The 17,602-nt window shown below is 39.7% G+C and overlaps 2 protein-coding genes across 2 annotated transcripts; both read right to left on the reverse strand.

The window, feature by feature from the left end:
* LOC132710340 (vomeronasal type-2 receptor 26-like) lies at positions 1–11,574 on the reverse strand. The gene is made up of 6 exons (XM_060686343.2): positions 11,354–11,574; positions 9,434–9,725; positions 7,609–8,463; positions 2,378–2,596; positions 1,793–1,919; positions 1–1,042 (listed from the first exon to the last, which is right to left on the reverse strand). Exons 1-6 carry the CDS (start codon positions 11,572–11,574, stop codon positions 144–146), a joined length of 2,613 nt encoding a protein of 870 aa, XP_060542326.2. The 3' UTR covers positions 1–143.
* A 1,838-nt stretch (positions 11,575–13,412) lies between these two features.
* On the reverse strand, positions 13,413–14,362 carry LOC132710341 (vomeronasal type-2 receptor 26-like). The gene has a single exon (XM_060686352.2). It carries the CDS (start codon positions 14,310–14,312, stop codon positions 13,413–13,415), a length of 900 nt encoding a protein of 299 aa, XP_060542335.2. The 5' UTR covers positions 14,313–14,362.
* Between the last annotated feature and the right edge of the window lie 3,240 nt (positions 14,363–17,602).

Here is a 17,602-nt window from a genome sequence, read left to right on the forward strand (position 1 = left end):
ATCTTAAATTTTATTATTAATTATAAAATGTTCATAATTTATTTTTCATTGTTTTATTTTTTAGTACAATTGTTTTAATATTGTTACATGGGACAAGAAATAAAATTGTTGATGATTATAATAAACAAACTTCTTTTTGGCGATCACTTTCGTCTTCTTAGCTGTTCCTTATTATTCAGTTCAGGCCTCACAACAATGATATAACATTTAGGAGAAAAGATGCAGAGCAATAAACCAGCACTGGAGGCCAAGATGGAAAAAATCTCCACGGCCACCATGTATTTGCCCTTTGTGCTTAAATAAGTTGGAACAAAGGACACCCAGACACTGCAGAAGACCAACATGCTGAAGGTGATAAACTTGGCTTCATTGAAACTGTCAGGCAAGTTCCTGGCCAGGAAGGCCACCGTGAAACTGATGGTAGCCAGGAACCCCAGAAATCCCAAGACAACGTAAAACATGGTGATAGAGCCTTCTTTACATTCCAGGATAATTTCTTCAATCAGGGAGTGCATGTCAACATCTGGAAAGGGAGGAGTAGTTACCAACCACACAGTGAAAATCAAAGCTTGAATAAAAGAGCAGGAGAGGACAATGGAGCTGGCCATTTGCTTTCCAAACCATTTCCTCATCCCACCACCTGGTGTGGTTGCCATGAAGGCCAGGACTACAATGATGGTCTTGGCCAAAACTGAAGAAATGGCTATTGAGAAGGTGATGCCAAAGGTTGTTTGTCGAAGGAGACACATAAGCTTTGTGGGCTGTCCAATGAAGAGCAAAGTGCAAAGGAAACAAAACAAAAGGGAAACGAGAAGAACGTAGCTGAGGTTCCGGTTGTTGGCTTTGACAATGGGAGTCTCCCGGTGCTTAATGAAGATGTAAAGCACCAAAGCTGTGAAGAAAGAAAACAAAAGAGCGCAAAGGGTAAGCGTAAATCCTAAAGGTTCTTCAAATGAGAGGAAGCTGATAACTTTCAGAAGGCACAGATTCCGATCTATATTGGGATACTGATCTTCTGGACATTGAAAACAGTCTTCCATATCTGTAAAAGAAAGATGCTTTAGGAAACACAATCAATCTTCGAGCATGATCTCTTTAACTGAGTTAAATCATGAAATGGGAGAGGAAATGCCAGATAAATAGGAGTTACTCCACAGTTTCAATGACAGCATTTAAGGGAAGCTGGCTTCACTACAGCAGCCACATGCTTTTCTCAACTTTCTTCTCTCTCAATAATAACAGCAAATAATATTTTATTTTATTTTCTTTGCTATGTGGGGGAATATGAAAAATAGGATATTTTTATAACTAAATGAATAAATAAACTTTCCTACAAATGGCTTCTCTGTATTTTTACTTATTAGCTGACATTGTTCAGATTAGGAATGATGGTTGTTAAAAAAATACTACATGTGTTGTACACACAGCTGAATCTCCAGAATCTACATTCTGCCATTTCCCAACAACTATCTTGCTGCCCAAAGCCATACATTCTTAGAATAGTTGGAAGCTACAATTGAAAATATTTGTATAAAGTTTGTGTCCATTGTTTATAAAAAAAAATCTATCTACTGCCTGTCTATTCTATTCTATTCTATTCTATTCTATTCTATTCTATTCTATTCTATTCTATTCTATTCTATTCTGTCTATCTATCTATCTATCTATCTATCTATCTATCTATCTATCTATCTATCTATCTAGAATTGTTTTTTTTTTAATGTAATTGCTATATAAGAATGCTTTATATATGTAACGTACCTGAATAATAATTGCATATTCGAATGCTTACCATTTTGGTTTGAAATCTTCCCTTCAGGACATGAATGGCAATCATAACAGCAAAATGGTTTCCCCTCAATCTTGGTTTTACTATAACCAGAATTGCATCTGCCATTACACAGAGAAATGGGACAAACCTGTGTGAAAATGGAAGAGATGAGCATATTCAGAAAATTTACTTTGTAATTTTGGGGGTCTAACCTGTTTTCTTTTTCTTTTGTTGTTTCATCTCCTTGAGTCAGTGTTATCGCCTTGCCTCCTTCCCAGGGCTGAGGGACAAGGACTGTCCAAGCTCATTCAATTGGCTTTCTGCCAAAGTGGAACTAGAACTCATAGTCTCTTGATTTCTAGACTGGTGCCTTAATCACTACACCAAAATGGCTCTCTTCTATCATATTTTATAGGCTATACATTGATAGTGCATTAGCACAAGTTGTAAATGCGGCCTCAACAATTACAATAAAATTAAAAATAACATTACAAGAAAGATTAGTTTTAACTCCCCATCCCTTCACTTGGAGGGAATTTCTTTCTCTCATTCCTTCTATGTTTTAAAGTCTCAGAAAATAGGAAGAAATCCTGTGTTGAACATCACCTGCTTGAAATCATTGGGCCATACAATGGTATCTTCAGAGATGGTGGATACTATTCCAGGGGAATCCACTTCTCCAACTTTTACTCTCTGGAAGGATTGATTGGGAAATGTGACCCAATTTATAAGATCAAATCCAGCTATTAATTCCCCACGTGAACTAAAGGTGAAGGTTTCTCCAACACTATTGTTAAATGAGTTGCTTTTTAAATAGTGGTGAAGCTAAATTGGAATGGGAAGAAAAATGAGAAGGACAAGAACTCCAGGAATAACTATTCAAAAATACTTTTTAGAGTTATATTATTGTACATGTATAAAATTTAAATATTGTTAACTTATTAGGATTGACACTTGTTCTCTTCTACTTTGGATCTCTCCCTTTACCATGTGATGTGCATTGAGGTACATAAGGGGTGAAATATAATGCTTTCTATTTCATTAGCTCAATTAAATTGAGAAACTGTACCTATTAACAGAGATATAAATAAGGAGGTGGGAATACAATGCACTCCTAGGGAAAGATTTACCCTTCTCAAAATAGTGAATTGGATCAGCTCAAGGGACAATACCTATTGATGCATCTAAAACAAGATTAATATGTCAGTCATGGATGTTGCCATGCCTTGGATGGATGGAAGTGATCCTTGCATGGATCACTTCTAGCATGTTGCTGCATCTTTTGTAGCATCTTTTGCCCTTGTGTTCTCTCTATGATTGTGAATTCATTTAAAGATACACTAAGGAGAAAAAATAATATTAGTTAGCATCTATTTTTGTCTGCTTTTGTTTGGTTTTGATGTACCCTTGCAATCTGCAAATTCCAATAGAAAGATGTGAAATATCTGCTGCAGGAAGGAAGGAAGGAAGGAAGGAAGGAAGGAAGGAAGGAAGAAAGAAAGAAAGAAAGAAAGAAAGAAAGAAAGAAAGAAAGAAAGAAAGAAAGAAAGAAAGAAAGAAAGAAAGAAAATATTTGTGTATATGTGAACCTTCTAGTCACTGGACTCCTGATGACAAGTCCCTGAAGTTTTGTTGGCAAGATTTTGGAAATGGTTTCCCATTGCCTGGTTTCCAGGGCTAAGGGAGAATGTCTGGCCCAAGAGGCTGGCTTTGTACTGAAGCCAGAACTAGAATTGGCATGAGATTCCTTCCACTGCCGTGAGAAGGCAGGAGAGCCCAGCGTTTGTTGGCATTGAGATATACCTTGTTCCAGCATTTTTAGACTCTTTGGACATCCCTGGACAATCTTCACCTCCCACCTTGTCTATTTATTCTGATGTATACGACTGCCGACCTTCTTGCACTGCGAGATTCTCCCCTCTTGTAGGTTTGGCCCTCCACACTATCGAGGGCTTTCCTTGATGACGGGTTGTGGAACCCCGAGAGGTGGCATGTTGTAAAGAGAATGTTAAGGGATTTTTAAAGTATGTTTTTAGCTAAAATTTTAAGGGGTTCTGGGGCGACCAGAGTGGGTTTGGGGGGGTAACCCACCAGAGTCGAGGCCGGGTCCAGCGGGGGGCTACGGCATTGGGGGTATGGGGCGAGATATCGGGGAGGGGGCTAGAGTCCAAGTTAATGAGGGTTGTTTAATTAGAACTGTGAGTGGGAGGGGCAGATATGGTGGTAGCATGGGGCCATATCATGTTCTGGGAGTGTGCACTCGCTGTCTTCAAGTGATTGTGCACTCTGGCCCCCAATGCTCTTCTCGTTTCCTGGGTTGCACAGAGCCTCAGGGCCTGGGCCTTCAGCTGTTGCTGTGCAATGCCAGGTCCGTGGTAAATAAAGCCCCCTTCATTTACGATCTTATTCAGGAAGGGGGAGTGGACCTGGTGGGTATTACGGAGACCTGGTTGGGTCTGGAGGAGGTGTGTGCCCCTTGTGGAAATGTGTCCACCAGGTTTCTGTGCATTCCATCAGCTGAGGGCCCAGGGTAGGGGCGGGGGGTGGCGGCTATTATTAATGAAGGTTTTGTCCGAGGGAGGCCACTGTACCTCAGATAGCCGGGTGTGAGTCCCTCCTTGTGAAGTGGGGTTGTGGGGTGCAGATGGGCTTGCTGATTGTGTACCTGCTCCCGGCCACGTAGTGGCGGCCCTGCCCGAGCTGCTCAAAGTAATAGTCGGGGTGGCGGTGATTCCCCCAGACTTATGGTCATGGGGGATTTCAACCTGCCATCCATCGGTGAAACATCTGAAGCAGCCCGGAGTTCATGGCCTCCATGACGGCCATGGACCTGACCCAATTAGTTTAAGGCCCTACTCACACGGGGGGACACACTCTGGATCTGATTTTTGTCTCTGGTCACTGGTTGAATGATCTAGAAATAGCGGTTATAGTCACCAAGCCCTTGTCATGGTCAGATCATTCACTCCTTTGACTAGACTTTCGAGCCGCTAACCTCCACTGCAGGGAGTCGGAACCGACCAGGTGGTCCCGTCCCAGGCACCTGATGGATCCAGATAGGTTCCTGATGGAGCTTGGGCCATTCCCTGAGGCTCTGGCTCATGACTTGACTGAAGAACTGGTGGCCGCCTGGGATTGGGTGGCCGCTGGAGCTTTGGACCGCATCATGCCTTTGCGGCCTCTGACCTGGTGCTGATCTCAATTGGCTCCCTGGTTTTCCGAGGAGCTGAGGGAGATGAAGTGCCAGAAAAGACGCCTGGAGAGCGATTGGAGGTCCAGCCACTCCGAATCTGACCGAACACTAGTGAGGTCTCACATTAAGACCTACTTAGTGGCAATAAGAGCGGCAAAATCAAATTATTTTTCTGCTCTTATTGCATCTGCAGAGAACTGCCCAGCAGCCCTGTTTAGGATGACCTGCTCCCTTCTTCAATTGGGAGTGAGGGAAGACCCCTTGCAGGGTAGGGCTGAGGATTTTGTGCAATTCCTGCATGATAAAGTCACTCAGATTCGGGAAGGCTTGGACTCCGATTGGGTAAATTCAGATGGGGTGATGGAGAATGGGTCTTGAGAATGTTATCTGGGAGGGGTTTGACCTTGTGACCCCTGAGGACATGGACAGGATTCTGGGTAGGCTTAGCGCTGCCACATGTTTATTGGACCCATGTCCCTCCTGGTTGGTGCCGGCCTCCCGGGCAGTCACACAAGGCTGGCTCCAGGGGATTATTAACACTTTGTTGAGTGAGGGGTTCTTCCCTCCCTCCCTAAAAGAGGGTGGTGGTGAGGCCCCTCCTCAAGAAGCCTTCTTGGACCTGGCTGTATTAACGAACTATCATCCAGTCTCCAACCTTCGCTTCGTGGCAAAGGCTGTTGAGAGTGTGGTGGCGCAACAACTTCTCCAGTACCTGGATGAAGCTGTCTATCTAGATCGGTACCAGTCAGGCTTCAGGCTGGGGTACAGCACGGTACATTGGTCGCATTGGTTGATGATCTCTGGAGGGCCCGGAACAGGGGTTGTTCCTCTGTCCTGGTGCTATTAGACCTCTCAGCAGCTTTTGATACCATCGTCCATAGTATCATGCTGCGTCGATTGGAGGGGTTGGGAGTGGGGGACACCCTGTTGTGGTGGTTCTCTTCCTTCCTCTCTGACCGTACACAGTTTGTGTTGGCAGGGGGTCAGAGGTCGACCTTGAGGTGCCTTGTTTATGGGGTGCTGCAAGGGTCGGTCCTCTCACCCCTTCTGTTCAACATTTATGTGAAGCCGCTGGATGAGATCATCTGTGGTTTTGGGATGATACTCAGCTGTACATCTCCACCCCGGAGCACCCCAATGATGCCCTTGACATGATCTCCCGGTGCCTGAAGGCCGTGTGGATCTGGATGGGGAGAAACAAGCTCAGACTCAACCCTTCCAAGACCGAGTGGCTGTGGTTTCCGGCGTCCTGATATAGCCAGCTAGCTCCATCACTGACTATTGGGGGTGAGATCCTGACCCCCTCAGAGAGGGCTCGCAACTTGGGTGTTCTCCTGGATGCACGGCTGTCTTTAGAAGACCATATGACGGCTGTGGCCAAGGGAGCTTTCTATCAGGTTCACCTGATTTACCAGTTGCGTCCCTTTCTGGACAGGGATGCCTTATGCACAGTCACTCACTCCCTTGTCATGTCCCGTCAGGACTACTGTAATGCTCTCTACATGAGGCTCCCCTTGAAGAGCACCCGGAGGCTCCAACTGGTCCAGAATGCGGCCATGCAGGTAATTATGGGTGCGACATGGCGCACCCATGTAACACTTCTCCTGCGCGAGCTGCACTGGCTCCCGGTGGTCTTCCAGGTGCAATTCAAGGTGCTGCTTACCACCTTTAAAACGCTCCATGGCTTAGGACCTGGGTATGTATGAGATTGCCTTCTGCCACCGGTAGCCTCCCACCAGCCAATATGCTCCCACAGAGAGGGACTCCTCAGGGTGCCGTCAGCCAAACAATGCCGACTGGCGACATCCAGGGAGAGAGCCTTCTCTGTGAGGGCACCTGCCCTCTGGAATGACCTGCCCCTGGAGGTTTGTATGATCCCCGACCTTCGTACCTTTCGCCGTGCCCTTAAAACCCTTTTGTTCCAACAGGCCGGGCTGGCTTAAAATATGAATTTTAAATTGGGTTGTTTGTCAATTTTTAACTTTGTGGGCCAAATTTTATATATTCATTTTAAAGTGTTTTTAAATTTTGTGAGTTTATGTGTGTTTTAACATGTCTGTACACCGCCCTGAGTCCTTCGGGAGAAGGGCAGTATAGAAGTTTAATAAACTAACTAACTAACTAACTAACTAACTAACTAACTAACTAACTAATGAAAGATGCATCAAGTATTAGCTGAAGTCTCAAATCCATTATTCCATTTTAAAATCTAGATGATAAATAGATTTGGCATTAGCCATTGTAGTCTATAAGTTCTGTCTGAATCTGAAAGAAGCTCTTTCTGATTCTGTTGGATGTCTTGTGGCCTATGCTAACATATATCATTTCCCCATCATCCTATCAAAGCTGGGAATTGGAGGAACTCTTTTATGGAGAATTGGTTCCTTTAATAATGAAGAGGGGGAAGTGTATGGACCCATTTTTGGAGTGCTCCAAGGTTTTGTCATCTTATTTCTAGTCTTTAAAATTTATATGAAGCTCCAAGAAGATATTGTCTGCCACTGTGGAGAGCAATATTATCAACACCCTGAGGATACTCCTTTACATTGTGATAGCAGCCTGGACAGTTATGGTTCACCTAGACAGTATTGCTAGGGCTGGAGATGAAATGGGACTTCCAGCATTAGTATTCATAAGAAGTTACCTTCCATGGCTGTTGATTGAGAAGCTCCCTTCTTCCTCTTCTCTGGATTGCTCTTTTGTTCCCTTTCCAGGAATGCATGGCATGCAAGGCTTCTGCCACTGCATGAATAGCATTATAGAGGCTATAGCTGTGGCTGGTCATGCTCATTTCAAAAACAGAGCCAGGAAGGGTTTCTAACTTCTCTTCTCCAGTGCAGAGTCCTCCTGGCTTTGTTTCTACATTGGAATGGGAGAAAGAGCACTGGAATGCCTCTTCCCAGAAGTCCCTGAAGAAACTATCTTCTTTTTCTGATGGAAGCTTTCTCAGTCGAAGGAATTGATGGAAGCTGGAAACGTCTTTGGTGTGAACTGCAAAAGAGAGAGCCCCATGGATGAAGTCCATGTCCCAGCTCCGTAGCAGCGGAAGGGATGTGAAATCCATTTGGGCAGTGAAAATCCATACTTTGGCTTTCATTGGTATGTCATGGAATTTGGAGAACTGAAGCATAATTCTTAAAACCATAATACTTTGATTTTCTCCCAGTACAAGAACTACATTGGCTGTCTTTTCCATAACAATCCTTATTATCTTCATTCCTTCCAATGCTATTGGGTTGATTTCTGAGGAAAAACTTACTTGTGGAAATGTTTTTGCAAAATCAAAGCAAATACCTTCCTGGGTGAAAATGGGCAATGTGTTTTCCACAAAACTCTCCCCAGTGTCATCATCTATATATATAAAACCAATCCATGTCCACTGGAAATGCAGCAATAGCTGGAGAATCCCCTTATAGTGATGGTCAAGATTTGGGAATAGCTGATGAAGGAAAACTCCCTGGGATTTGTCATTTATCATTGCAGCTGAACCATAGGCAAACTAAAAAAATATATTACTAATTATAGTTATGGAATTCCAGGGTAGAATACATTTAAGTTGTATTAATATTTTGGGATAAACCTATAAGATTTGGTCTCTGGGATAGCTTTTTCCACTAGGATAAACCATCATGGCTGACCCTACAAGGGGAAAAAATTCTTCTCTTCCCCAAATATTCTGATCTCAGACAGGAGAAGAAATTTCCCCATGGTAATCCCTGAAATCTATGGAAGAATCTTCCCTTGCTTCCTCTTTTCTCAACTTTTGTCATACTTTGAGGACAAGTCAAGATGTTCATTCATTAGTTAGTGTTTTTAATATTGCTTGTATTCATACGGTTTCCTCTATACAGTGAAAGTTTATGGGTTTTTTACATCTCTCAGAAATTTATCATTAATTTTTGTACCTTATGATTCTTGACGAATGTATCTTTTCTTTTATGTACACTGAGAGCGTATGCACCAAGACAAATTCCTTGTGTGTCCAATCACACTTTGCCAATAAAGAATTCTATTCTATTCTAGTATGATTAATGTGATATGAATATCTTAATCTGTAAGTGAATCACAGATTCAGAATATAGAATAACAAAGGGACCTTGGAGGTCTTCTAATCCAACCCACAACTTCCAAAAGAAAACCATTCCACTGGTTTTTTGTTCTAATTGTCAGGAAATTTCTTCTTAATTCCAGGTTACTTCTCTCCTTGATTAGTTTCCATCCATTGATTCCTGTCTTGCCTTCAAGTTGACAAAAATAGGCTGACCCCCTCTAATTTGTGACACCCCTAAAATATTGGAACACTGCTTCATTCATTAAATTAGAACTGTATCAAAGCTTAAAAGTTTTCACTCCCGTCTCTTCTTCTTCTACTAAAAAAACCCCATTTATTTTCTAAATAATGGCAAAAACATATATAAAATGCAACCTCCCCTTTCCTTTCAATTGTTCTTTGAATGAGGCCAACTCACCTGTGGAATTTTGTAGATGCATAGAATGCTTGCCATAAAAAGGCAAACATTACTGTTAGGACCACAAATAATGGCGGCTATATTGGTCTGGACATCACACTTATAGTTCGGGATAAACCTGCCCCGTGTAGAGAGAAGTTCCACTGAGGCCCGATAAGTCCATCTGGCATGAAAATTGCTGTTCAACACATGGAACCCCAAAGAGACATTAGGCAAGATGCTTGGATTTTCATTAATTGTTTCAACTGCAAATTGCAAAGCCAGAATATGTTGGTAGTTGTGAGTTAAGATGCTGTAATAAAAATAAAATCTTTTCATGGATCTTCTTTAAAATATATCACAGGAACCACATTTCAAGAAATGAATAAAATGCATGAATTGCTATTTGCTACGTTGCATTTCCATGCAACAAGGGCAAAAAGAAAAAAAAACTTGACATAATTTCTAAATATTTGAATTCTTGGTCATCGCTGAGTATCCAAATCAACTTTAAACATTTATAATTGTAGGGATGTTGCTTTCAAAAATCTTCAAATATCACTGTTGAAGCTGTTTGTGTAATCTGTACATATTTTTTCCTAGAACTTTATTGTGATCAGTCACATGTATTAAAAGGATATAAGGCAAAATTATTTCTTTTCCACAGTTATGAATATAAAAGCATGATGCTTTCTTGTGGAAAGAAATTACTATGATAATAAATATGGCAAGTTGGACAGATTACATTAGACAGGTAATTTTCCAACATAAAGGTATCTTTTTATTATCCTGCCAACACCTAGACTGTGGGGAAATACTTTTGACTCATATCATACACCTATTGCTGAATTGTGGCTTTGCCTCTAATTCCATGTCTAGGAAAGTCTGACCCCAAAATCTGTCTTGATAGAGATAATTCTGTGTTATGGTTTTCCAGAGAGACAAAAAATTGACCGGAAAGGACTTGGACAAGAATCACTGGAAATGTAAAGCTTTAAATGGGGATGACTTTAATACACTTTTTAATGCAGCAATTCTATAGAGAACTGCCTCAAGATGCTTTATTTGCAGCATTTTATATGATCATTTTTAAAAATCAAATGACATTTATATAATGCCAAAGAAGTTTAATACCAGCATAATATATAGGGAAAATTACACCAATCCAAATTAATTAATCTCTAATTCTTCCTAAAATATTCTGAATGAACTTTGTAATGTATTTCCATTCCTTGATTAGTATCAAGGAAAAGCTCACACTAATCAGTGGAGTCTCTTCCCAAAAACATATGAAGGTCTAAGGGCACATGTTCCATTGTTTCTCCAATAGTCTATATGTACTGATACCTTCTTGATAATCCCCATTATAACATCATAAACATAACAAAAAGAAAAGAGTTTCTTAGAGGAACAGGGAAGCAAATAAATCTCCTAAGAGTTCAGAGAGATTAATATCAGTGTTAGTTAGTCTGGCTCGCTAAGGATATAATGTGGTTTCAAACCAAAGAAAACCTTACTTGATGAAATCAAATAATACAGAAGAAGGATTTTCTTCAAAGTTTTAATAGATTGGAAAATACTTAAATCACACTCTAGTCAGTGGAAGTTCTTCGCTTCCACAATACATGAAGCCTAAGGATACCTGCTCCATTGTTGCTGGTCAATGCAATGTTTTACATGACATAGCAGCTATATAAAATAGGAGATAATTAACATATGTGATCACAACCAATAGCCTATATTGATATCTTCATGAAAATCTCAATTTTGATTTCATAAATATAATGACTGTGGAAAGGAAAAGTGAAGAGTTTCTTAGACAGACAGAATTGCAAATAACTATCCTAAGAATTCAAATAAAATAATAATCAGTCTTAGTTAGGCTGGTTCACTGAGGATATAATGTGGTTCCAGATCAATGGAGAACATAGTTTACCTTACTTGTTGAAATCATATACGTCAGAAGAAGGATCTTCTTTAAAGTTTAATAGATTGGAAAATACATAAATCTGAGAAAGAATGCCACCAATGGTAAAGTCACCAGGATAATAGTATTTGTGAAGAATAGAAAGAGGATGGCTCATGGGACATTTCACACAAGACCTGATCTGAACAATTTGACATGTCAATGTTACTAGAATCAATACTTCTATCTCCACCATCGTGCATTTATATTTGTCCATCTAGATTCCAAAACTTATATATTTACTTTGATATTTAAATCAGACTCACTGACTTCAGTTAACTTATTTTTGAAGAGTTCTCTGGACAATTGTGAAATAGACAGGTGAAGTGATGCCTGTGTCTAGGTACCTATTAACCTTGTTATTTATCTGTGGTGTTTCTTAAGTAGAATAAATTATGGTTGATTTGATAATTACAGGGGAAATCATCACCTGTGAAACTGACTTCTTTGTAACATCACTGGTGAAAATTATGTTCAGTATACTTTTGCAATGAAATAACAGTAATAGTTTTGATCAAGAGGATGATGTCCAAAAATGATTTGTCAAAGAGTCATTCCATATTCTGGGTTGTCCTGTTACTTGCAACATGCCTCAAACAAATAATGGTGATATTTATTATACTTAATGACTTTAGAGCAAGATATTTCCAAAATGCCTATAATATATATACTTGAGGTCAATATCTGTTATTGAGGTCAAGTCCTTTGTTTTGGTTTAGCATGAAGGTAATTTTTAAATATATTTATTTTGTTTTATCAACAAAAATAAAATGCAAAACAGAAAAAGAAAAAATATATATCCAATAAAAAGAGGACCTGGAAAATATCTACAGCCCCTCATATTCTGGACATAAACTTTTTCAACTTCTTCCCTTTAGACAATGCCATAGGGCAAGGGTGTCAAACTGGTGGCCTGTGGGCCAGTTACATCATATGCAGGCCATGCCCACCCCTGCTCCGTGAATGGGGAAAATGCTGTGAAATGCATGTGACAGCAATGTGACATGGCAAGTTTGACACCCATGCTATAGGGCAATGCACGCCAGTACAACTAGACACAAGGACTGTTTTTCCCCCCATGCCATAAATCTGATAAACAACTAACACCCCCCATATTGTCAAACTACCTAGTAGGGCTGTGTTACTATTATCCATCTCATCTTTCCTATTACCTATTTCCTCATCCTTTTATGACTATAACTTTGTTGCTTATATCTTATGATTTATATTAATTGTTTCATTTTGAATCCTAGTATGACTTATATTGATTGCTTATTTAGTATCCTATGATAATAACCCAAATATTAAATACTTTTAACATTTAACATAAAGAATCCACCTCAGCTGGATGCTGGAAATAAAATCATAAATTATTCTCCCCTTTATATAATAGGCCTACAAATAGTTATAAGCTTTCCCATTGCTATTTAACAAGAATACTATACCAATGTAGGATGAAGACATTTTTGATGGTAACAAGAGAGAGAACATTTTGGGAGATTATACCCTTCTGACTCATTCTGACTCTGGTGGTCCTCCTTATTAATTCATGTTTTATTTAGCTTTAATATATTAAATATTGCCATTCAGTGATTTAGAAGTATTAAAATAAATAAATAGAAAGAGGATGTATAACATCTAAGCTAAACATTATGCTAGCTGAAAAGCCCACACATTTAAATTTTAGGGAAGCTGGTAGGATGTATATTTGAATATGTCCCTCAACATTTTTTGAGATAACCTGATAAATATATACATATTTGCTATGAGCTTTTGAAAAACTCACTGGAAAGTTAATTTTTTCCTTATATTGTTAAAAGACTCTTCCAATGCACCTTAATAATGTTTCCTATCTTAAATTTTATTATTAATTATAAAATGTTCATAATTTATTTTTCATTGTTTTATTTTTTAGTACAATTGTTTTAATAGCAATCTGAAACTTGTTTTTCACTGTAAAGAGCCGATAAATTCAGTTTTACATGCGACAAGATATAAAATTTTGATGATTATAATAAATAAGCTATTCTTTGACTATGACTTTCGTCTTCTTAGTTGTTCCTTGTTATTCAGTTCAGGCCTCACAATAATGATATAACATTTAGGGGAGAAGATGCAGAGCAATAAACCAGCACTGGAGGCCAAGATGGAAAAAATCTCCACGGCCACCATGTATTTGCCCTTTGTGCTTAAATAAGTTGGAACAAAGGACACCCAGACACTGCAGAAGACCAACATGCTGAAGGTGATAAACTTGGCTTCATTGAAACTGTCAGGCAAGTTCCTGGCCAAGAAGGCCACCGTGAAGCTGATGGTAGCCAAGAACCCCAGAAATCCCAAGACAATGTAAAACATGGTGATAGAGCCTTCTTTACATTCCAGGATAATTTCTTCAATCAGGGAGTGCATGTCAATGTCTGGAAAGGGAGGAGTAGTTACCAACCACCCAGTGAAAATCAAAGCTTGAATAAAAGAGCAGGAGAGGACGATGGAGCTGGCCATTTGCTTTCCAGACCATTTCCTCATCCCACCACCTGGTGTGGTTGCCATGAAGGCCAGGACCACAATGATGGTCTTGGCCAAAACTGAAGAAATGGCTATTGAGAAGGTGATGCCAAAGGTTGTTTGTCGAAGGAGACACATAAGCTTTGTGGGCTGTCCAATGAAGAGCAAAGTGCAAAGGAAACAAAACAAAAGAGAAATGAGAAGAACGTAGCTGAGGTTCCGGTTGTTGGCTTTGACAATGGGAGTCTCCCGGTACTTAATGAAGATATAAAGCACCAAAGCTGTGAGGAAAGAAAACAATAGGCCAAAAAGAGTGAGTGTAATTCCCAAAGGTTCTTCAAATGAGAGGAAGCTGATACCTTTCGGAAGGCACATATTCCGATCCACATTGGGATACTGATTTTCTGGACATTGAAAACAGTCTTCCATATCTATGAAAGAAACATGCGTTAGGAAACACAACCAATCTTCATTCCTCTAATTTCATTAAAGAATAGCCATCATTTATAGATTTGTTAAAGCAGACAAGTTTTAGCAAACATTAAAATGTCCCTGAGAAGTTGATAAAAATACTTGCTAAAAACCCCTTTTCTTGTATTGCACTATTAAACTAGGCAGGTTATAAAAAGAAAAATTACACAAAAATTAAGATACAAAAAGAAAGTAAAACATAAATAAAGAAATTATTTCTTTAAAAAAATTAGCAACAAAATTTTGCCATGCCCTCCATTTTCCCCAGAGCTCGAACAATTACCACAATATTTGTACTGGATTTTCAATGTGAAACACTAAAAATTATTTCTAGTCATTTCATCTTTGAAATCTGTTTTTTTTTTCCCCTCTGAAAAATTGTATTCCAAGCATGTGGATTTAATCGCTGTGTAATGCATTTCCATTGAGTAATTTCCAACCTCTTGAACTTTCTTTACAATCTGTTGGTTGTTTTTTTTTTTTTAACAATCTTTACAGTGGCAAATCAGACTGCAAAAGTTTACATATTCTATAAATAAATTAGCATCAGTAAGAGCCAGTGGTGAAATCCAATTTTTTTACTACCGGTTCTGTAGGCATGGCTTGGTGAGTATGGTGTGGCTTGGTGGGCGTGGCAGGATAAGGTTACTGCAAAATCTCCATTCCCACTCCACTCCAGGGAAAGGATACTGCAAAATCCCCATTCCCTCCTCACTCCTGGAGGAAGGATATTGCTAAATCTCCATTCCCACCTCATTCTGGGGCCAGCCAGAGGTGATATTTTCCAGTTCTCCAAACTACTCAAAATTTCCGCTACCAGTTCTCCAGAATCTTTCAGAACCTGCTGGATTTCACTCCTGGTAAGAGCTAAGAAAAAGATCGATGGTATGGAATGCCTGTGCAGCCCTGAATTGAATATTTTATTCTCAGGCAATAGGTTCTGCAATAATACTCTCCTATTGGAACACTTACCGTTTTGGTTTGAAATCTTTCCTTCAGGACATAAATGACAATCATAGCAGCAAAATGGCTTCCCCTCAATCTTGGTTTTACTATAACCAGAATGGCAGTTGACATTACACAGAGAAATAGGTTGAATCTGTGTGGAAATGGAAGAGATGAAAATGTGTCACTGTTCAGAAAATTAATTTAATAATTTTTTTCGGGGGGGGGGGTGTCTAACTTTTTTCTTTTCCTATTTGCTTTGGTTTTTGGTCTCTTTGAGTCAGTCTTATCACATAGTGACTTCCTGGACTTCCCGTGCACTTCTCTTGGCAAGATTTCAGAAGTGGTTTGCCATTGCTTCCTTCCCAAGGCTGAGAGAGAGGGACTGGTCCAAAGTCATCCAGCTGGTTTTGTGCCTAAAGTGGGACTAGAACTCACAGTCTCTTGATTTCTAGCCTTGTTCCTAATATTACAGGTTACACATTGATAATGACTTGGCCAGGGGTGGTATTCACTTACTTTCCCTACCGGTTTGCAAATGTGAATGCGCAAATGTGAGCTTTGTTGGCGCACGCTCCTTCTATGCATGTGCCTGGCCTCAAAAATGTGCCTAAATAGGATGACATAGAGCCAGGGCAGGTGGGCGGGCCCACCTGTAATTTCCACTACAGGTTCAGGTGAACTGGTCCAAACCGGCTGAATACCACCTATGGACTTGGCACAAGTTATAAACATGGCTGAAAAAATTACACCAAAATACAAATAAAATTCCAAAATATATTGTTTTACCTCCCCGCCCCTCACCTTAAAGTAAATTTTCTCTCATCATTTTAAAACCTCAGGAATTTTTTTTTTTTTAAATAATGTATTGAACATCACCTGTTTGAAATTGTTGTGCCATATAATAGCATTTTCAGAGATGGTGAATACTTTCCCAGGAGAACCCAGTGGTGCTACTCCTCCAACTTTTACTCTCTGGAAGGATTGATTGGGAAATGTGACCCAATTTATAAGATCAAATCCAACTATTAATTCCCCATGTGAACTAAAGGTGAAGGTTTCTCCAACACTATTGTTAAATGAGTTGCTTTTCAAATAATGGTGAAGCTAAATTAGAATGGGAAGAAAAGTAATTACAAGAAGGACAAGAACGCCAGGAATAATAATTCAATAATAGTCTACTATTTTACATATACCGTGTTTCCTCGAAAATAAGCCCTCCCCAAAAATAAGTCCTCCCCGAAAATAAGCCCTCCCTGAAAATATTTAAATGCATATGCAGCTGGTCTGATTAGGGTCAGGGAGACAGAGCTGGAAATTAGGTAAGATGGCAAGAGGAGCCCCGTCTTTCTTCACGCATCCCAAAATAAGCCCTCTCCGACAATAAGGCCAAGCACTTATTTCGGGGTTCAAAAAAATATAAGACAGGGTCTTATTTTCATGAGAGACATTTATTCTATTCTTTCTTGTATCTGTCTCTTTAACCTCTGATGTGCCTTGAGAATTTTTAAGGGATGAAATACAACACCTTCTGTTTCATTAGCTGAAATAAATGGCTCTGAGAAACTGTACCTTTTAACACAGATAGAATAAAAGAACTGAGAACACAATAAGATCCTCCGGGGGGAAAAATCTTATCCTTCAGAAAATAATAAATTAGATCAACTCAAAGGACAATACTTATAATATTGATGCACCTAAAATTGATGTTTTGTTTGATTGCTATTTTTCTTTTCCTTTGTGCCTGAAGCTTTTTAAAGATACACTTAGGGGAAAAATTGAAATTAATTTGATAAAAAATAATAATTAAATTAATTCATTTTGCTTTGGTTTTTGTTGGGTTTTGGAATGTTCTTGCAATGTGTAAATTCAATAGAGAGGAGGAGGTGGAAGTGGAGGTGGAGGTGGAGGTGGAATTGGAGGTGGAGGAGGAAGTGGAGGAGGAGGAGGTGGTGGAGGAGGAGGCCTGGTTTCCAAGGCTGAGGAAGAGTGTCTGGCACAAGAGACTGGCTTTGTACCTAAGCCAAGGCTAGAACTAATGAAAGATGCCTCCAGTCAAGTCATAGCTGAAATCCTAAATTTGTCATTCTATTTTAGAGTTAAAGTTTGGTTGTTGAAGAGATTTGCCTTTAGTCACTGTGACAGCCACCAGAAAAGAAAGCACGGAAGATGGAAGAACAGTGTGATCGATCTGGGTGAGAGACTCTTACTTTTTAATTTTTTTATGGAAGAAAGAGTCCCCTGGAAACAGCTGGTGAAAGTGAGACCTAAAAAGGAGGAGGTGGAACTGTTTTTCCTCCACC

The sequence above is a fragment of the Pantherophis guttatus genome, chromosome 4 (genome assembly GCF_059756535.1).
Source record: "Pantherophis guttatus breed Tessera chromosome 4, ASM5975653v1, whole genome shotgun sequence".
NCBI classification, from domain to species: Eukaryota; Metazoa; Chordata; class Lepidosauria; order Squamata; family Colubridae; genus Pantherophis; species Pantherophis guttatus.

Bases quoted from the DNA above. Each gene is read 5' to 3' on its own strand.
- LOC132710340 (XM_060686343.2), bottom strand. From the start codon at position 11,574: ATGGTGGAGATAGAAGTATTGATTCTAGTAACATTGACATGTCAAATT. The intron at 9,726-11,353 runs GTAAGGTAAACT...TTTTTATTACAG, and splicing joins GACGTATATGATTTCAACAA to CATCTTAACTCACAACTACC. The intron at 1,043-1,792 runs GTAAGCATTCGA...TTTCTTTTACAG, and splicing joins GAAGATTTCAAACCAAAATG to ATATGGAAGACTGTTTTCAA.
- LOC132710341 (XM_060686352.2), bottom strand. From the start codon at position 14,312: ATGGAAGACTGTTTTCAATGTCCAGAAAATCAGTATCCCAATGTGGAT.